This window comes from Ictalurus furcatus, chromosome 17 (genome assembly GCF_023375685.1).
Source record: "Ictalurus furcatus strain D&B chromosome 17, Billie_1.0, whole genome shotgun sequence".
Classification (NCBI taxonomy): Eukaryota; Metazoa; Chordata; class Actinopteri; order Siluriformes; family Ictaluridae; genus Ictalurus; species Ictalurus furcatus.
Genome location: NC_071271.1, coordinates 13,547,807 through 13,570,369, shown reverse-complemented (window position 1 = coordinate 13,570,369; position 22,563 = coordinate 13,547,807). Strand labels below are relative to the sequence as shown.

The following is a 22,563-nucleotide window of genomic DNA, read 5'->3' as shown; positions in this document are numbered from 1 at the left end:
TCATTGCTTTAGAGAAGTACTTTAAACACTTAACAAAACTATTCACTATAACTTATTTTTTTTCAGCATAAGATTCAGTATGAGAGACTCCAGACATCTAAATAAAAAAATAATAATGACAATACCTAAAATGAGGTTCTGTTACTATAAGAGGAGCTTGAGCCATGGATAGCCATGGATTCATTTTTAAAAGATCAAAATCACTTGTGCTTCCTGTGTCTTGTGTTTTTAGACCTAAGGTCTTGCAGTTTTGGTGAATTCATTCAATAAACATGCTAAAATTCAAAGGAAATCAGAGCTCTGCATGGAAGAAATCCATGTCCAGAACTGTACACTATTAGATATTAGCAGGTAAGACTAAATGCTGCCTTCACCATATTTATATAATTGACATGGTTAAGCACTGGATGATAAAAATTATTCTAGCAACACAATGTGCTTTAGATTCTTCTATTAGTGCAATCAATCAAAAGGCTCCAATTATGTTCTTATTTGGGAAATAATGCTACTTATTAATAAAATATGAAGAACTAATATTCTGATAATAGTTTTCCCAAATGTATTTCTCCTATGGATTCACCTGTGACTGACCGCAAATTACTGTAAATTAAAACACTAATTAGCAGCAAATTGCAAATGCTCATTAGCAAGATTTAGCTATTGTCTTATGGTAATAAGGTTTATGCTTATGCTTTGGTCACTTCTGATGGCAATTGGCAAGCCTAATTACAATTCATTTTACTGAACAGTAAAATGTGAACTGCAAATAACTAAAGTCAATTAGACTTAAATATGGATTGACTGTGTTAACTAATTGTTAACCAAATAACAACAACAAAAAATTTCCCATGTTATAGTGCATTCAACACATATATCTGCTAAGGAGATTAAATGGTAAAAGGATGTGTTAGTGTGTAAAGGATTTTGCATGCGAAAGGCTTCCTTAGATATCAAACTTGCACACATGGCCTGAATGTGAACGAAGGTTGTATTCTGCTGGTGTGAAACTGCAAGGCTTTTTCTCTGTGTAGCGTAACCTGGAGTAATCTGGTCAATCTGGAGAAAAGAAGCTTACAGCCTTAATTTAAAGGTTTCTGTGTTCTAACCTGAATTTGTGTAGTGTTACAACCTGAAATTAATTTACAACCTTGTTTAGCTGGAATCCTGTCACAAATCTACAGACAATACCCCATAATATTGAAGTGGGAGGAAATCAGTTTAGTTTGCAAAATTATATACAAGCAGAGGTAGGGAGCGCTACATTTACTTCGTTACATTTACCTTTGAACTTTTTTAACTTGAGTAACTTGTTGAAAAAAATGTACTTTTAAGAATAGGTTTAACTGGCCATACTTATACTCTTACTCAAGTTCATTTGTAATCACAGAAATGTACTTTTACTTCACTACATTCGGTGACATTCCACTATTACTGTTAAATGTTCATGAATATTTGTAGCTTTAATAATTAGTTTATATCACGTATATTGAGGTCACGATACGCTGCAGTGGTCTGAATGCAGACACAATAACCGCTCACTTTTTTAGAGGCTCATTCCTGGAGAAGGGGACAAAGCGAGCGTGTTGAGGGAGGCAGGACACACACACACACACACGCAAACATTCTAACACACACAACCACTCACTCTCTCTCTACACACACTTTCTCTTCTGTTCTGTTCCCTAGTCTGTTCTTTTGTTCTCTGTTGTCTAGTTTAAATGCAGATACTGACAGGTTTGTGTTGTTAACATGTTAAGACCGTCAACCTATTAAGTCAAAATATTAGTTTATTGGTGTGTGTGAGATTTTGTGTTGAAAATGACAGGGTCTGTGTTATTGTACCCATCACAGGACTGGGATCTGCCTCTTCATCTTGAACCCAGGTTTAATATCATATAAACACAACAGACGGACTTTCAGGGAGAAAGGAGAGGTGTGACTCCATGTAGTCCGAGATTCAGGGTTTTCCCTTCCTTTTAATCAGATCCGAAATAACTAGTAACTTACTGCTTGAGTAGTTTTCTTATCGGATACTTTATTACATTTACTCAAGTAATTATTAACATTATTACTTTACTGTTACTTGAGTAATTATTTTTATAAGTAGTTTTATTTGTACTTGAGTAAAAGTTTTGGCTATTCTACCCACCTCTGTATACAGTACAAGTAAAAAAATAAAAATAAATGTAAAAGTGTTGATTGCATAAGTATTCAACCCCTTGTTGTGTAACCCCTAAATCAGTTTGGGTACAACCAGTTGTCACCAGAAGTCATATAATTACTTGAATTTTGACCATTGTGAAATTAAAGTGTATCCTGATCTCTATATTCATACACCTGTTCATGGAAGGCCCCAGAGTTTATTAGAGAACATACCTAAACATATATCATCATAAAGACCAATGGCTATCAAAACATGTCCAGAGCAAAGTTCTGAATCAGGGTTTGGTTATAAAAAATATCCCAAGCTTGAACATTTCATGGAGCTCCATTATATTGTTATTAAAAATGGAAAGATATGAGACAACCTCAACAGGAGGCTGTCCACCAAAGTCGGTAACTAGATAAAGGGGGCATTAGTCAGAGAAGCAACCAAGAGGCCAATGGTGACTCTGGCATTAAAAATGTGGAAAAGTTCTAGGGGGTGTATACCTATGCAAACCACTATATTTAATGGTCTGCATTTATTTACTGTACTGGATCACAGGGTCAGCTGTAGAGTCCATCATTTGAAAATCAAGGCCTGAATTTTTATAGCTAGCCACAAGTATTATTTTGAGCTATTATGTGTTTATTTTATGTTTATGGATTGATATCAGTTTTTGCCTGAAGCTTTTCCCTGTAATGGTTCAACATGAAATATAACGGAACCTTGAGTTTAAAAAAAGAAAAGGGTAAACAGATCCTGGAAACTATTGCAAAATATTTACAACCATCCGAATTTACAAGAAGACAGTGACTATAGCTTTAACATATGCAGTAAGCTAGCTCCACTGATCTGTTTCACTGCTAATCCTGTTCTAAACTCGGCTTTGATTAGGCATTAGCAGCGCATAAAAGGTCATTAAGGCCACTAATATCAGGGTGTTGGGGGTTTGTCTGTGTTGAAGAATAGGAGGCAACCCATAAGAGACAAGGCTAATTACAATTCATTTCTCTATCTGAACTCAACCATCTGCCAGTGTCAGCCGCTTATTGTCTATTGGCTCTCAATCATGAACAGGCCGCTGCAGCCGAAGATTTGTGTTTTAATTAGAGAGCTGCCATATAATTATATTTATATTTTAATGATGACTTTGACAAAGAGTTTGAATGACTGTCCTTCATTGTTCACTGAAATGATAATATTTAATTATAATGTTTGAACATGCCAGATTTAGGTGCCTGAGTGCTTTTTGTCTCTTCGAAGCCCATATCATACACGCACGTCTTCTGATATTATTATTACATTAGTCTTGTGTTTGTTCTGCTAGATAGCTTGTGAGCAGCAGAGGGGTGGTCATTCAGTCAGTCTGAATTTATTTATATTTCCAAACTTACTTGTGGATTCAGACTGACTGACTGACTGACCACCCCTCTGCTGCTCACAAGCTATACATATATACAGAGCCCGCCACTAATATTGGCACCCTTGGTAAATATGAGCAAAGAAGGCTGTGAAAAATTGTCTTTATTGTTTAACCTTTTGATCTTTTGTTAAAAAAAAAAATCACAAAAATACTCTACTCTCATGGAGATCAACAATTGCAAACACAGCACAGGTTTATCCACAAAAAACTTTGTTAAATATAGGTGTGCAACAATTATTGGCACCCCTGTGAATTCATATGAGAAAAATATATTTGAAGTATATTCCCATTGATATTTAAAAAAAAAAAAATTGTACACTTGGGTGACTAGGAACTAGAAATTGTTCATCCATGACAATTTTTCACAGCTTTTTTGCTCATATATATATATATATATATATATATATATATATATATATATATATATATATATATACACACACAGTTGCAGTCAAAATTATTCACTACAGGCTGAAACTCTCATTAAGTCACGCTTTTGCTGTGCGTTTAATATTTCCGTTCATTATTTCACTATATTACGTCTGTCACACTCATAAACACGTGCACCACGAGTGACAGGAGGAATGTTTAATTGCAGTGGAAAAATGATACTTGATTACGCCACATTAAATATGTTTTTCCCCTCTCCTAACGCTTCACTGAATATCCGTTCATTATCCGTTCACAGACATCCGTTCACAGATATCTGAATATTAAAATTAGGCACATCCCTAATTTTAATGTCATCTGGTAAAGTTACTTCAACTTCTCTGCATTTTTGCTAAAGATTAAAATATTGGCGCACGTGATTGTGTTTTGGTGTGCATGCCACCCACATTATAACTTCAAAGTTAAGAGTTGTGCCTGGTTTTATTTATTTATTTAGTTATTTATTACATCTTTTAAAAAATTCTTTTCAGTAGTATTTTACTAATGGTGTTTATCAGTAGTTCTTGATAACCAAAAGAGAAACTTGTCCATCTTTCCTGAATAGTTTTATGTGACGGGAAAGTGACACACACTGCTCTTGGTCTTCACTGGAGAAACACTATCACATGCACCCGCAAACACGTCAGCAATGTCCTTCCTGCTCTCCTCCATCTTAGGCCATACGAACTATACCTGTTCCCTTCCTCAACATCACAAATGCCCAAAGTGAATTAAATAGCACTTGGAAGCGAGCAATTAATCCCAGATGCCTAATCTGCTAATAATAGCAGAGAGAGCCAGTAAAACAGGGAGGAGATAGAGCCAGTCTTGCCTGGGCCTCCTCACAAATCACCCTTCTGTTCAGCACCCCAGGCCCACCACAGCTATAGCTGCTATTCACGCAGCCTGGAGCCCAAATTATCCCCTGATTGATTGAGTTCCAAAGCATAAACCACCATGACCAGCGACAAAGAAAGATTTGCCTGCTCAGCTTTACGACTCTCTGTCTCACTCACTCGCATTACCCCACTCTAACATGAGCAGTGCCAGAGAGATAAGTGACTTAAGTGGACTGCAAAGTGTTTTGACTGTTTAGCCGTCTGCATATCACTGTTGTGCTGCCAGAGTTGGTCATGGTTAGACTTCAGCCTAGTATGATTCTGCTCTGGACAGATTTCTTTGGTGTTTAGTAACACAAATGGCTGTTAGAAGCCCAGAAGCATCTGCTGCTGTTTTTCTCCTCCGCTTCTGTTATGACAAGGTTTTGCGCCAGGCTATAGAGAGCGTAATTGCACTTCTATAAATAATAGTGTCTTACTGCCTTGATTTAGAGTATTGAGTAACGACTGAACCAGCGTTTCATAATTCCTTTAGAGCTACAGAACCAGTGGAAATGATACTCGTACAAAAGGATTAGACAACGCTGTACTGAATTTTGTATCCATTTGTTGAACATATTATTGATGTCGCAGAGAGATGTTCCCATACTATAGTTAGATTATATATGTGGCACTTAACTCTTTGATGACTCTGCGGCCATTTTTCCTCTCCTAATGCCTTAAAGAGGCACACTGGTTTCATGCATTTAACCAGATTGGAAAGCCTTTAAAAAATAATGTGTTACAGTAAAATGGCCATATAAGCAAGCCATCATATCTAAAAGGCTCATCTGCGTTCGTGGCCTTGCTGGGGTGTGCACTCAGGAGATAAGCATGGAATGAAGACATGGCTATTCATGCAGAAATGCTCGCGAGTACACTAGCGTCACTGTAGCTTGCTGAATATATTAAGTGCAGCTCCTGAGACATAATCTACAATACCCACAGGCAGCAAATCACACTGGAGGAAGATAGAGTTTGTGACAGAGATCTGAGGTATAGCTGGATTAGACTTACCTTATTTGTCTTCACTTTTTTTTATAGTTCAGCCTAGTACTTATTCTTCTTTTCTTTTTATCTTCTGTCCACTTTCTGCCCTCTTCTCTGGCCTATGCTAACCACTCTCTGTTGTTATCCTGCAGGCTTTCCTGCGGCAGCGTATGGTCCGATGGCGGCAGCGGCAGTGGCAGCAGCACGTGGTTCAGGTAGGGGGGCCCGTGGAAGAGGCGGCTACGCAGCATATCCGCACAGTACAGGGCCAGGTAAACGCTCTGGCCATATATCTGTGTGCTGCCCGCTCTCTCCATGCTGCTCTTAACTCTAGCCGCCTCTGTCCTCTCTTACACACACATTCACACTCACAATTTATTTAGATACAAGCACCAGGACTGTGGAGTTAAAGAGAAAGGCTTTTGCTTTATCCTCCATATCTCCTAACCTACAGTAGGAGTGATTAGTAGAGTTCAGCTTCTAGCAGCTGACCTGAGACCAGTTTTGCCTTAAGGCCCAGTCACATTAGTGTTTCATCAGCGTAACTTCTAAAGTGACGTTACATTTGTTTAAACCGCATTTGGTGAATAATTTTCACGTGAATTGAGTTCAACTTGACACGACTTGACTTCACAACTTGACCTGTTTTAGTAAAGAAGATTCAAAATTGAGGAACTTGCTATTTTTAGCAGTAAGCAGGCATGCAATTTTATAAATAAATAAAAAAAAATTCCTTATGATGATAAATTATTTCAGTGGTGCAGTGAGTAGCATTGCCACCTGACAGCTCCTGGGTCCCTGGTTCGAACCTGAGCTTGGGAACCTGAGATCGGGTTACTGTCTGTGTGGAGTTTTACGTGTTCTCACGTTGTCCAACTAGGTTTCTTCTGGGTTCTCTGGCTTCCTCCCACTGTCCAAAAACATGCCTGTAGGTGGATTGGCTATGTTAAATCGACCCTAGGTCGTGTGTGTGTGTGTGTGTGTGTGTGTGTGTGTGTGTGTGCTTGCGTGCTTGTGTGCGTGCATGGTGCCCTGCAGTGTCCTTCCATTCAAGGTGTAGTCCAGAATCCACTGCAACCCTGACTAGGCTGAAGCAGTTATTGAAGATTAATGGATCAATTAATGTAAATTACTTCCTTAAATAAAGAGGCCACTATGCAGTCAGTCAAGAGGCTGGATTATATAGTATAACGTGTATGATTTTACTGTTTATAGTTTGAGTTAGCAGCACATATACAGAGATAGCAAAGCATGTAAGCATATGTAAGCATATGTCTTGCTTTAGCCTGGCTAAATTGATTTAGAAACATTTAGAATTTGCATTTATGAAGCTGGCAAAAGTAATGTTTGCTCATTCTCCTCCCAATATCACAACCCACAGTTGAAATGATTTCTTTCTTTTTCTTCTTTTTGTGTCAGTGTTGGGAGCGTCTATTTATAAAGGAGATGCAAAGTTGAAATTTCTAGTGTGACTGCGGCTTTATATGATATTTGTACTGGTGAAGCTGGTCATAGGTCACAGACTAGGGTTGACCTCTGCTTTCTCAGTTTTATGTAATTTGCTGTAAATTGAGTGTTTTCCCATCGAACACAGCCTATGTGACTGAGTATCTTCATTTCTCATGGTTTTTCAGTGAGTTCATCCACACATAATCACTCCTGGCCATACCTGGCTTCCTTGAAGCACCTTTTACCCAGACTGACCAGAATTACTGAGGCTGCACATTTAGCAGTTTCTTGGCTATCCTCCTCCAACTACAGCTATCGATCCAGCGGCCAGATAGCTTAATCAATCAATTTGACTTTGTCTGTTTGATGCAGGGATGCTTGAATAAATAAACGGAGGGACGGTGGGAGCTGCTAGTGCTCTCCTCACTGGCCTTTACTGCAGCGACTGGCCTTTACCACAGCAGGATGTGATGTCCTTGTCTAATTGGCTGTCAGAAAGTGGGGTCTGAGTGCCAGTTTGATGTGGCCCCGTTATTCAGACAGCTCCCCACACACTCACACACACTTTCTGCTTTCTGTTATACACACACTCTCACTTACACACACACACTTTTATACACTTTCTCGCACACACACACACACACACAAGAAGCACACACTCGAGTGCACTCCACCGACACCTGCTCTTGAGCAGCCAGCCATCCAACTCGGTGTAATTCGTAGACAGGCGTAAAAGTGGCTGTGTGCCGGGTCTGCCGGAGCTCAGTCGACAGAGCGTGAGCCAATCAGTCATGCCTCTCCACTCAATCAGACGTGTCTGATTCTGATTAGTGCCCTGCTAAAGCAACTAAGCCTGCAAAAAAAAAACACACTTGCACTTTGCATCTCTTTTCCATTTACGGGTGTGAAATGCAGCAGCCTTGTTCAGAAAATGCTGTAAGCATTAAAATGAGACTCTCATGAGAAATGAATATCTCAGTTAGTGCTAACTCTGGTGTGTTCGGGATAGTTTTGAGAGTCTTCCCTATGTGCCAGGCTGGGCTTTAGAGATACACAGCATCGCAGGTTTGGTCTGTTTTCCCCCATTAGATTGTAGGTTGCAATCTGACACACTCTCAGTGTGGTTTATGGCAGGCCAGAGTAAGTCAGTGTAGTAACAGTGCACTAGGCATGGTGTGTACTAAGAAGACTGGTTCTCTCTGCTCCTGTCTGAAGCTGATGGGGAACACACTCTCTCCATGGCTGCACTGTGACAGAAGCCGGAAAGCCATTGAGACAGAGTGCTGACATTTAACGATGACCTTTTAGCGGGACTTCATCATCTATTACCCAGCCGATCTTAGTGCCAGGATGAATTTATACACCCCTGCTGTGCATACATTTACTGCTAGGTGCAAGGCCAGATGCATTTGTGTGGGCTGTTTGTTAAAAGTCAGTCACTCCGTACCAGAGCTAACTTATCTACGAGCACTATGTAGACGTCTCCAGCTGAGTCGGACTTGGTCATATACTCACATTGGATTAATAAAGCTTCTCAGCATTCTTATTAAGGCAGACTTTTAGATTCAATGCCATGACTATCAGACCACATTCCTCACATACTAACAGCTAATGCAGTCACTAGTTCCAGAATAAGCTTTACTTCGTTACACTTGGTCAGAGACACAATTGAACCATTTGATAGGGCTGTATTTGGAAAAATATCACATTTTCACTATAATTTCTATATATACTGTATAGTATGCAAGCATACATTTTAAATTAGAATAATTAATTATCTTATGAGCTTGTGTTCACACTAGGCTTTATTTATTTATTTATTTATTTCCTCCGATTTTCTCCCTAAATCCTCTGTAAATAATGTGTGAAGTCAGCTGACCACATCTTTTCACATTTCTACTTATGCAACGTCAGGGTTTGGCATAACACCCTCAGAGGAAAGTTCTATCCGTCCACTTCGGCATACATACACCCAAGATTGGCTAGTGTTTCGGTGATTGATAAGGGCAAGAGTGTATGACATCCCTCCCACCCTGAAAGCATGGCCAGTTTTGCTGTTTTGGGCTCCTGGTCATGGATGGCTATGGCATCATCGCGATTCGAACTTGTGATATCCAGATGATAGGGTGAACGATTTTCTGAGCTCTTTTTATACGTAAAAGTGGATGCACAGACTGTAACCATGACAACGCTGTTACCATTGAGTTTTGCCCTGCTTAACCATTTGGCTATGTATATTACAATCATTATTAATTCTAATAAAGACCAGATTTACAGTATTAGTTAACGTAATTTTGGCAAAAGCTCTACTTGCCTGGCTTGCTTGGCTTTGGAGAAAAAAAAAAATCAAAATGAGAAAGCTTTTTTCTTGGTTTTCACTTGCTTTCTGAGCTGTGACCTGATTGGTCAGGTGATTTTAAAAAACACAATTAATTGGTCAGGTAGTTTTGCACTTTTCTAAAATACTTAACCTTCATCACTTGAAAGTGCTGGCTGTGACACTGCCACCTTGTGGCCACTTTCCATTGGTTCACATATATAGATGGAGGTTGAGCAAAGAACATGAAGTGATGTACTAGATTTAAAGGACTTTAGACAGCTCATTCTGTAGTGCTTTGAAAAGTGATTCAATGATTGAGGTGCCCTTTAGCTTTTATAACTCTTAAAAAATCATTCTTTTAAAAATTAATTTTCAACATTGAATTGAAGAAAACAGTAGGACTGGGAGATATGACAAAAATATCACAACATTTGAAGACATTTATATACGATAGACATTTATATCATCACCCTGGCAGCAAAGCAGAAGTGCTGCATTAAAACTGTAAAAACGAATAACTGTTAAACTGAGTTTGATGCTTTTATTTAATATCTACAAAAACTATATTCTAAAAATTGTAACTGTTTTTAAGAATAAAATTTTAAAGATTAAGTATTAATGTGAGATAATGTTTTTACATCAGCTGCTGCCATTCATTTATATTCAGGCTGTAATTATATAAAAAAATATATTTTTTTAACTATTGTGATAAATATCAATATAGGCAAAATCTCAGAAAAGAATATTGTGAAATAATTTATCACAATATTGATCTTATATTAAATTTTCATCTTGTCCAGTCCTAGAAATCACCCATTCATCTATTCAAATCTTAGACAACCATCTCAACTTTTCTTCCTGACAAATGACTCAAATGAGTAATAGAGTTGAAAGTAAAGGCCCGTTCACACCAAGAACGATAACTATAGCGATAACTATATTAGTGTCCACACCAACGCACGACATCGTTCTGTTTATTTTAAGCGCGCTGCTGTTATGTTGTCTGCTGCTTTAAGTCCTCAAGCTCTTGGATTCTGATTGGCTGTCAATGTGTTTATCGTTCATCAGCTGGGAAAAAAAGGGTTCTGAAAGTGATTCCAACGATATCGTTTCTCTGTGCCGTTATTGTTATAGTTGTGGTGTGGACTCTGCTATTCTTTTTATATTTAGAACGATTTTGAGAACAATATCTTTATCGTTATCATTATAGTTATCATCCTTGGTGTGAACGGGCTTTAAAAGGGGTGAGTAGTAGTTGAGTAGTGGTTGAGTAGTAGTGATGGAAAGTATCAGAAGTAGAGAGCTCATTTTTCTTCGTTCCATGCTCTTTGAATGATGCAACTTCCTGCTGGAATATTTGGAATATGTTGTGAATATGAATGTGTTTAGGTAACAGGGTTGAGTGACAATCAATGTACATTTCATAACCTATAATGGAAAAGGATGTTTCAAGCATGAGATTTTAAATGGATTCACACATTAATGCAACAATAATAAGATTTGTGATGTATTTTATTGATTATATTTCAATGTATAGTGTAGTTGTAGTGGGCTGGGCAGGCAAAATTCTGTTTTCTATAGATATGTTTTTTTTTAAATTAAATAATATACGTATTTGAAATATGTACATAGGTGATGTGAAGTACATTTTACCTATATTTAAAATGTCTTATGTTTTCTTTACATATACATGTGTAATATCAGTGGGAATACAAATGACACCCCAGTGAGGGAATCACTCTGAAGTGTCTGAAGGAGTTCCTTTATCATCTTTTAGAAAAGATGTAATCACAGAACAAAATTAGTTAGCGTAGTCTGTCATACTTCTAAAATGTCTTGTTCAGAGAACACTCTTCTCTGATTCTCGTGATTCATTCCTTCAGGCAGTCAGGCTGGTCAACAGGATATTGGTGGTCATGCATAGATACTTAAAACTGCATACATTTTCCAAAATTCACCAGACTTGCATGCAAGCTTCATTTCTAGGCTAAAATGTAGGACCTGACATGTTGCTAGTGTTTAATAGGCATTGACCTGCTGGTCATGTCTCTGCTGTTTCTCTCTTGCTTGGTTTGAGCCAGCTGAAAGCCAGAGTCTGTGAGTCTGAGACTGACTCCCTAGACACTCTGTCCTGCTCCTACACCACTGGAAGGTTTGTCTGACCTCCCTCTCACCACACCTTCTCACAATGACGCACTGCCGCTTTCAACGTTTTTCATTTGCTCATTTGTTTGAATCATTTTCTTGATTTTATGACAAATTTGTATACTTCCTACTCCATCTTGTTTTCTAAGTTGAATTACTTTCACACTTTTCATCTGCTTTACAAATACAGTGCCCTCCACTAATATTGGCACCCTTGGTAAATATGAGCAAAGAAGTCTGTGAAGAATTGTCTTTATTGTTTAACCTTTTGATCTTTTGTTAAAAAAATTCACAAAATACTCTGCTCTCATGGATATCATACAATTGCAAACACAGCACAGGTTTATCAAAACCTATAATCTGAAGTCACCTACATCACCACAAGTTGTTTGGAAGGGTTTCAAGAAGAAAGCCTCTACTCTCATCCAAAAACAAACTGAAGTGTCTTCAGTTTGCCAGACACTACTGGAACTTCAAATGGGATCCGGTTCTATGGTCAGATGAAACCAAAATAGAGCTTTTTGGCAATAAACACCAGAGGTGGTTTTGGCGCACACAGAGAGGTAGCCATATGGAAAAGTACCTCATGCCCACGGTTAAATGTGGCGGTGGCTCTTTAATGTTTTGGGGCTGTTTTTCTGAGAGAAGACCTGGACATTTTGTTAGGATACATGGCATCATGGACTCTATCAAATATCAACAGATATTAAATGAAAACCTGACTGTCTCTCCCAGAAAGCTTAAAATGGGCCGTCGTTGGATCTTCCAGCAGGACAATTACATCAAAATCAACACAAAAATGGTTTACTGACCACAAAGTCAAGGTCCTGCCATGGCCATCCCAGTCCCCTGAGTTGAAACCCATAGAAAACCTGTGGGGTGAACTGAAGAGGAGAGTCCACCAGCGTGGACCTCAAAATGCGAAGGATCTGGAGAGATTCTGTATGGAGAAATGGTCTCAGATCCCTTGCCATGTATTCTCCAACCTCATCAGGCATTATAGGAGAAGACTCAGAGCTGTTATCTTGGCAAAGGAAGGTAGCACAAAGCATTGACTAAAAGGGTGCCAATAACTTATATTTTAAGATTTTTTTCTTTTGATAAACCTGTGTTGTGTTTGCAATGGTTTGATATCCATGAGAGCAAAGTTTTTTTTGTGATTTTTTTAAACAAAACGATAAAAAGGTAAAACAATAAATCATTTTTCACAGCCTTCTTTGCTCAAATTTCCCAAGGGTGCCAATATTAGTGGAGAGCACTGTAAATGTATCTTTTATTTATCTTAAGTTAATTTTCTTGTGTTCTCTTCAGTATATTGCATTATTTTCCCATTATTTTTTCCTTCATCTATATGCTTCACTCCTCCTCTGCCTGTATCTGACCTGTTTGTGACAATGACTTGACTGCATGCTTTATTACTAGTGGTCTTGTTAGAGGTAATGTAGCTGTAAGTCAAGTAGATATAGTCTGGAACCTAGCACTGGATAAGATATCTGTGTTTTAATGTTATCTGTTATTAAGATGCACTAGATATCTGCACGGTAGAAATATTTATGCCTTCCTTTTGCATATGCAAACCTTGTCCTTTACCTAGAGACTGATAGCATGACATTTTAGTGGAAAAAACATTCACCTTGTTTTTTGTTTTGTTTCCATCTACTCTTTCTTATACATGTACAGTACAAGAGTGCAGTCATGTTTTAGCACTGTATCTTTTACACTTTTACATTCTGAACTAAGCTAGAAGAGACACAGTCAAGCCCTGCAACCTTTCTGAGGGCCAGCATGCTGGAAAAGATGAGTCACAATGCAGAGGTTTGCTTGATGCTGTAGATCTGGTGTAGTTCCCATCCGTGTGGGCCGTGTTATTACCTTGGCTGAGGGAAGTAGAGAAACTGGCAACCCTGTCTCTTCCACTCACACACATGTATACACGCTAATATGGATTACTGGAGCACAAAACTGCTCCTCATATAACTAATTCATCCCTAACTTTAGCCACCGTAACCAAAATTTTGGGTGTAAAGTAAAAGATTAATGTTCTGGAGAGGTGTGGACTAAGCTCTTTTTTAATGGGGACACATGAAAGTACACAAATGCACACATATATACACACACACACAATGATGCAATAATGCATGTAACCAGCTAAATTTCCTCACAGTGTCACATCTGTCACATACTCTTGTCATTATAGGGACATGTGGTCCCCATGAAAAGGTAAAAACAGTTGCAATCAAAATTATTCACCTGCATTGCAAATCAGGTTTATTGTCAAAATCTACAGACTTTCAGCAGTTTGCAATGAACAAATGAAACAAAAGCAATTGAAATAGTTCAACACAACGAATGCTTGGGGAAAGGGATTTCCCCAAATTCAACTGAAAATGAAACTTATAATGACTTCTCCAGTCTCACATTGATTCAACCCCTTCATGGCAAGCATCTTTAGTACTTAGTAGACCACCCTTTTGCTGTTATGACCTGCTGCAAACAAGATGCATACCCAGACACCAGCTTCTGGCAGCGTTCCTGAGGAATCTTAGCCCATTCCTCCTGAGCAATGGCCTCCAGTTCAGTAATATTCTTGGGTTTGCATGCTGCAACCGCTTTCTTCAAATCCCACCAGAGATTTTCTATGGGGCTCAAGTCAGGTGACTGTGATGGCCCTGTAGAATCTTCCAGGACTTCTTCTGCAACCAAGCCTTGGTGGAATTTGAGTTATGCTTGGGATCACTGTCCTGTTGGAAGGTCCAGTGACGCCTAAGCTTCAGCTTCCTCACAGATGGCATGAAGTTTTCTCCTAGGATTTCCTGATACTTCTATGAATCCATCTTGCCTTCCAAACACTGCAGGCTTCCAGTGCCAGAGGATGCAAAGCAGCCCCAGAACATCACCAAGCCACCACCATGCTTGACTGTGGACAGAGTGTTTTTTCTTCATTCTTCTTCCTCCAGACATACCGCTGATCCATCGTGCTGAAAAGTTCCAGTTTTGTTTCATTGCTCCACAGAACAGAATCCCAAAACTTCTGTAGTGGTGTACGCCTTGGAGTTCTGTCATGGAAACCTTCTGCATTTAGTATGTGCCTTACTGTGCTCACTGAAACCTCACTGCCTGTTGCCACCAAGTCTTGCTGCAGGTCTTTTGCTGTCACTCGAGGGGTTTTCACAACCTGCCTTCTCAGAAATCTGGTTGCAGCTGTTGATGGCTTCCCTTTTCTGCCCTGTCCAGGTATTTCATGAATTTTCTGCCCCTAGCCAGTTCAGGTACTTCATGTGTTCCAGCTCAAGCACACCTGGTGCAACTAATGGAACCCTTGATTAGTTGCATCAGGTGTGCTTGAGACAACGCCTGTTTTGCATATTAGTGATGTTGTGAGGGATTCTATTCAGGGGGTTGAATAATTTTGAAACTGGAGACATCATTATAAGTCATTCATTATAAGTCATTATAATTCATTTTCAGTTGAATTTGGGGAAACCACTTGAAGCATTCGTTGTGTTGAACTATTTCAATTGCTTTTGCACTCAACTGAAAGTCTGTCCATTTTGACAATAAACCTGATTTGCAGTGGGGGTTGAATAATTTTGATTGCAGCTGTACATGTCCACACTAGATGTCCCAACTAGCCAGGGCATGGGAATAAACAGTTAGGTAGACAGTAAAGAAAGCAGGCTAAATATACATGGATGAAGATAAAGATACCTGGATGGGTGGAGGCAGTTCTACACACACCATATGCTGTCTAAGTCTATACTGGGAAAAGTCATTTTTATTTTCTGCCATTTTGTTTTAGTGGAATGTTATTACTTTTGTATCACTTTAATGGTTAACTATTGAGTTGAATATGAGAAAACAATTTTAAAAACCACAATCCTGGCATTCCCAATTAAACCGAAAACAATCTTACCTGCTCCCATAATTTTTGGGGGGTTTTTTTTGTACTGATATTTTCTAATAAACGTTGGTTTACCTGATGGACTAGTGGATAACGGTGCTCTTATTGCTACAGTCCAGGTTCAGTTCCTGGCCACTGGAGGGTTTGCACGAGCCAGTGCATTCTCAGTGCCGGTCCCAAGCCCAGAAAATGGGGAGGGTTGTGTCAGAAAGGGCATCCGGTGTAAAACGTGCCAGAATTAAAATATGCAGATGGGTGATCCGCTGTGGCGACACCAACGGGAGCAGCCAAAAGAGGAAAAACAATTCTAATAAACATATTTATATATATATAATTTTTTTTTTTAATGTGAAGTAATTTGAACAAGAGAGCCTGACCAGGATAAAGCAGTTACTAAAGATGAATGAACAAATTAGTGAATCCCAATTTGCACCAGATGTACTAAACTGGTACTGTATTAGTAAGTAAGTACTGTTCTGTACAGTATCTATTCCAGTCCTGATGCACACCTCTAGTTAAAGTGTCTAATGGTTTTCAAGTAGTGTAATATGATACAAAAATTGACCGTTTTGCCCATTTAGTGCACTGATTTATTTCCATTTATTGATATTGTTTATTTTAGTGTAGTTTAAAAATGAACGCTAGAAATTTAATGTGTGTATGGTTGTTAATTGAAGTGCAGTTTGATGTGTTCTTTGCTGTTGTTAATCAGCATTTTCCTGCACTAATTAAATAAATTAAATGCAAAACAGTAGCGATGTCCTGAATCAGTTTTTGCTTTAAGTACGGAAAAGACAAGTAGTCAAGTCGTATTTGTTTTGTGAAATTACTGGTCAACTAGTAAAAATGAATATCCATAACACACATATGATAGTGCCCCTTCTCCCCAGTTCTCCTTTATAATGTCAGGCTATAATGTCACTGTGTGTGTGCGTGAGAGAGAGAGAAAGAGAGAGAGACTGAGTGAGAGAAGGAAGGAAGTATAGAGAGCTTGTGTCACTCTCCATTAGTTGCTGTATGTGGACAAACAGGCGGTGGTCCACAGCTGTGTGTGTGAGTGTGCGTGTGTGTGAGTGTGCGTGTGTGTGTGTGTGTGTGTGTGTGTGCTTGAGTGTGTGTCCTGTTCACCAGCCGCAGGTGCAAACTAGGCCAGGCAGCATCTTCTGTGTCCAGCCGTCTGAGGTGGAAATATGAAACACACCTCATACTCGTTTGTCACCCATCCTGATGAAGACAGATGTGTGTTTTTGTCCATCTCGGAGCGAGCCGTCCACTTCCCTCCTCCATCTGCGCACCAGTGTGTGCGAGTGTGTATAACGGACAAAGAAATCCATCACAGAGTGGAGGATAAATCATGAAGATCTGAGATATTTGCTTGATTAGATGTAATTTTCATAATTTAAATGTCATTTTCCAGGGCTATCCGAGCAAAAAATAGCAATGAGGCATTATCTATAGAGTATTTATGAGATGTCATCTGCTAAGAGGGAGAACTGGTAATGATAATTAGTCACCTGTTGGCTAAAAAAAAAAAAGAAAGAAAGAAAAAAAATAACATCTGAGAATAGGGACTGATCCTCTCTGGAGGCAGTTAGTAATTCTTTAAAGATGGCATAGGTGGAAATGAAAAAGTTAATTGCACATGTTCATAAATCCTGATCTAATTTAGGAGAACATTTGACAAGTTCACTGACACTCTTCAAGAGGATTTGAGTGAAGTCGCCTTCTTTTAAGTGAGGAAAGATGGGAGAGATTCAGTCACTTTGAGATAACACTACATCTGTGAGAGGAACTGCTGCTTCGGTGCTTTTTAAAGAGTGCCAGTCTGTGTTTTTTTTTTTCCTCCCTTTTTTTTTTCCTTGTGTGGATTCCCTCTCCAGCCTTTTCCGATGTATTTACCGTGTCTGACATTTCTGCCTACAGTACATGATTGTGTGCAATGCTATTTCCAAGGTTGGCTGTGGTCCTCCAGCTTTGCGGAAACTGTTTGAAAGTCACCGTGCGAAATGTCAGCTTTTTCCCCATCCTTTCATGAAAAGGTACTTTAAATGGCAGTATTTTGCTAGCCTCAGCAGGCTAATTGTGGTAATGTAGTGCTGACGGGTCAGGTGTGAGCTATTCGGAGTCCACTGAACCTGATCCAGCTGTAGAAAGTGCCAGAGCTTTGCCCCTGTCCTTCATTAACGCACTTCATATTGTATTAAATTGCCATGCAAACACATTTTGGTGTTCTTCTGACTTTTCTGCCAGATTAACAGAAAGCAGTGCCGGGAGCACATACAGTACGACAAAGGAGGGATGAACTCTTATCTACTTATTTTGGTTCAGATTGTAAACTTGCTTCAGATTGCGCCACAACGTCCCGAACCATGAACTGCAGTTGAGTCTTGGCGGATTATCTTATTCCGAGATGTGATTTTAATATTAATTTACATTCGAAACAGCTTCGCATTGTTCTTTTTGCACTCTTATAATCCATTTTGTTGGCAAATACCAAACAACTTCCTGTCCAGATACTTCTTCAGGCACCCCTGCAGTTCCATAATGACAAGCCCACATATACGGCATTTGTGAATTCAGCTAGAGTGGATGGAGACAACAAACAGCAGTGCACATTATTGTTGAGAGGAAGCAATGCAGCCAGTGCCTGGGGCTCCGTGGCACCATTCAGAGAGCTGGTTTGATATGTAACCATAGTGCAGCACTCTAGAGAGCGATGGATGCTGAATACTGAGAAGAGGAAATTAAAGTCTCCCACTGACTGCAAGGCCCCTGATGGGACCCTGCAGTAATCTCTGAAACGGCTGCCTGGCTATAAATGCTAAAGAGACCACTAACTTGCATTTAAGCCAGTTATCCACAGAGTAACTCACATTACACATGAAGGAGTTGCACAATTCCACTCTCTGTTTCCTAACAGCTGATAATAAAAGCACCCTCTTATTTGCACATTTGTATCTGTTTTCTTATCAGGCATTATATATAATAACACGCAGCAGGACGGGGAGAAAGCAGCTTAAGGCTTTCATCTCAGCAATTGCTCTAAAGCACCCAGATGGGCTATCTAATGGCGCGATTGACAACCTTACAGACTGCAGTGATTCTGAGCATCACTCTCCCTCCTCTCAAAGCTAGCTGGGGTGTCCAGGCTCTGTGCAGATGTTGCATAGCCAAAGGCACATCTGGATGACCTCCTCCCAGCTGCTCAGACACGACCCTGGAGTGCGTTTGTGTTTGGCGGCGGCGGCGTCTGGAGGTGTAGATGATGAATAGACGAGGCTGTGGCGTCTGGCCACCGCAAGCGAGCGCCTTGCGTTTCCATGCTGCTATTCATCAAGTCAGCCGAAGTGAATTTATGCATCTATCACCTGTCAACGATGCATGCGGCTCCCCGCGCCAAAACGTGCCATTATGAAGTAATTAGATTTGGCTTTGAGCAAGAGCACAAGACCTGGGTTAGTCGAACGAGAGCAAATAGCTGGGTTTTATGGGTATAAGGGGGGGAAAGCTTGTGAGAGGAAAAGGAATATGTTGGGCTTTGTCTTGCAGGTTTTGAGGAAATAATTCATATGTAAATACAGAAGAGAGCTTGATACACACACACACACACACGCTCACTTCCTCCCTCCATCCGTACGTTATTCATGGGAACATAAAACATGCAGAGTGTCATTCTGTAACTGGCTGGCTGTAGCGGAACATCTGAACCAAGCCATTATTGAGGCAACTTTTGATGTCTAAAAATGACAATGTTTAATTCAGCACCATTTTTCCCTCCGCTTCCCCGCTTCCACTTGGTCAAAGTGAATCATTTGCATGCGCTCAGAAATAGGGAATTAGCTGCCGAAGGTAATCAAGCAGCCCTATTCTGCCAGATGGCTTTCTCTGTAGTTAGTAAATGGGTGCTTTTAACTGCATTTTATTCCACATTTCTGCTTCAGATAGCGCTATCATTAGAAGTGATCTACCTGCACAATAAAAGTAATTTCTGTAGGCCTTTATTAGATAAGACCTTTCCTGTCACAGCAGTAAAATGAACGGCTTTCCGGGTCTAATTTGCTATGTCATTGCAAACAAAGAAACCAGGTGTATTTGTTGTATGCGTGTTAATTTTGTATTTCGTGTCTTGTCCCTCCTGCTATGCTGAAATTAGACTGAATATTTATGCAAATAGCAGCAGCAGCGTGGCATTGTGCAGGAAAGTAGGCTAGGGAGCGTTAAACAAAGGCAGGGCCTCCAAAAGCCGTCCTCTGCTGTGTTCCGAACGCAACAAGCGGCACCACAGGTTCCTGTAAAAGGTCTTCATTTGTTTGTTGTTAAAGATCTAATTAGGAAGATGAGAGGGAACAGGATGGGATGGCAGCTTGGCTAATTAAGAGGCGAGTCCAGAGCTCCCTTTGAACCTCAAGGACGCCCATCTATTAGAGCGGCCCATCAAAAATGGATTCAGCCTAAGTGCATTTTCAGGTCACTTTTTGCAAATGATTAAGCATTACAGTGGGCAGTGTCGTAGCTTAGCCTTTTCCTTTAGTGCATAACAGAATGTAGTTAATACATTTATTTTTATTTTTTTAAAAAGGACAGCCTGAACATTAGAATGCATTTTTACAGGCATTGAAATGTTTATATTAAGACGACAGATGTATAGATATTAGTGCCAATGACCAACTGTAAATCTAAATATTTTCTGTAAATATTTTGTCAAGTTTTCTTTAACTGTACTTTTGACGTTTTTTATCGGCTAAGAGAAGAAACTAAGCTTTCTGTGGCTTCCCCATGGCCTATAAAAAAACAAAACAAAATATAAAACGATGTGAACCCACAACATCCAGCCAATCAGGACAAACATTGTTTGCTGGTTAATTTTAAAAAGTTTCCCGTCTTGCATTATAATTCAGGTTTCCTAGCCAAGGGCATGATGTGTATGTGGTTTCGGGGGGAGTACACCTTTAATTAAGCCAGCTTTAAGCAGACATTGAGATTTACTCATTGGAAGGCAGGTACAAATGATGTAACATATACGATGTTTATATAGTGTATATTAAGAATATATCGAACTGGTGTTAGTTTGTAATCACCGTGTTAGACTGTGTAGTCATTTTCAAGGCTCTGTCTTGTTAATGTTGTCTTTCATGTGGGCCAAAAACTAATTTCATTATTACGTTCTCTGAAATGAGAAACATAGCGGGAGTCTGGATCAGCATACTTAGTTGAAATAAACTGCTTGCTTGCTTGTCATTTGTGCTAGAGGTTAGACTGCTGACCTCTGCAGTGTAGGGTGAAAGAATCATGCCAAGATCAGTAGCAACTTAAATCAGCAACTCAAGTTCAGAAGATACGAAGAGAATTCTTTGTATTCACAGGCAGCTTGCATAAGAGGTCGATTTTTTTTGTGAAGCCCAATCAGATTATTAAAATTACCCTTATACCGTTCACTACTACATATTTTTCTTGCATAGAGCTCTCAGGAAAGGAGTTTTTCAGATATGCCAGTAAAAAAAATCTAATTGAAAAAGTGGATTATTATTAAGCTAAAGACAATAATAAAATATATTTTAGACTAATACGATATACAAATGAGCAGAAGGCAAACATTTAAATAAACATCTAATAGCAGCTAATTGCCCTGATTAAATAACAAGATGCAGCACATCATCATTTTTTTCACTGTTTATTTTCTTTTCAATTTAGTCTGTTTTAAAGGAGCAGCTGCCGAATTTCCTTTTAAGTTAAATCTTTTTTGGCCAATAAAAGTCCTTCTGATTCTGAGATGCACAAGCTGAGGTCATGAAATCATAATGTCTGAATATAATGTACTTTTTTCATGGTTTATTATTCTATTTTGAGTTTTAGGATTCGATTTGGTTAGTTTGTGCTCTTCTCTAAAGACAACATGTCTATGGTTTAATGGCTAAGCTGGCCAAACAGTCATCTGCTATAGTTACAGCTCACTTTAAGTAGGGTTCCTAATTTTATTGTAAGAATTAATGTGCCATATAAAATTTGGTCCTTAAGCTAAGTATCGTCTCCGATTAAGACGCTGTCTCCTCCGATCTCTTCCATGCACCCTTAACCTTCAACCGCTTAACCCAGTTGTAATTCACTTTGGATAAAAACATCTGACAAATGAATACATGTAAATGTAAAATGTAAATCAGCAAGGGGCAATAGCAGGCATTTTTTAATTTGTGTGACTGTTTTATTATTTTTTTATTTGACAAAATTTGCTTTTATCAATAGGTCATACATGTTTCTACCTCATGCCGTAATATACAATTTATATATCACATCAATGTCCGCTGCAGTGGTCCTGTACATTAAAGTGTGTAAAGGTGCTCTTTAATTCACAGCTTGATTGAATCAGGTAACCTCAGAGATAACAATGTTGCCTCCATAGCCAAGATGCTGTAATGTATATTAAAAACTTTTCTAATTAGCAGGGCTGGCTCTAGCCTTTCAGGGGCAAGATTTGAATTGGAAATTATAGCAGAAGTATTGTTGGCGAAAATATGTACATTGGTAAGACTAGCAGAAGGCTAGTCCACATACAATGCCCTTTTTGAGAGGACTAAATGTTGAAACTGTCTTTGCCTGTTAGATAACTTCCTCCAGTCCATCACAGACACAATCAGCAATAAGTAACTGCCTCTGGGTCAGCTGTGTTCTCCGGACAGGACGCTGCCTAATCACAATGACGACTATAAAATAGTTGTGTAAAGAAATTAACGTTACTGATAACACCAAAGACATTATGTTGTAGTTGGTTTTTTTTTTTTGTCTTGTCTCTTTTCCAATTTTGGCTCCAGACACTTATACTGACAACACAGGAAAAGGTCCCAAACTTGAATAGTGTGTCTAAAACACCAGAGTTGACGTGGCTCG

General features: G+C 39.2%; 1 protein-coding gene across 6 annotated transcripts in view; it reads left to right on the top strand.

Annotated features, from left to right (window-relative positions):
- Window positions 1-22,563, top strand: part of msi2b (musashi RNA-binding protein 2b) — a 261,158-nt gene that overhangs the window by 217,186 nt on the left and 21,409 nt on the right. For all 6 annotated transcript variants that reach the window (XM_053646703.1, XM_053646706.1, XM_053646707.1 and 3 more), the window contains exon 11: window positions 6,019-6,081. In XM_053646703.1, coding sequence (XP_053502678.1) covers window positions 6,019-6,081 — 63 coding nt within the window. The remainder of the gene's footprint in view (window positions 1-6,018; window positions 6,082-22,563) is intronic.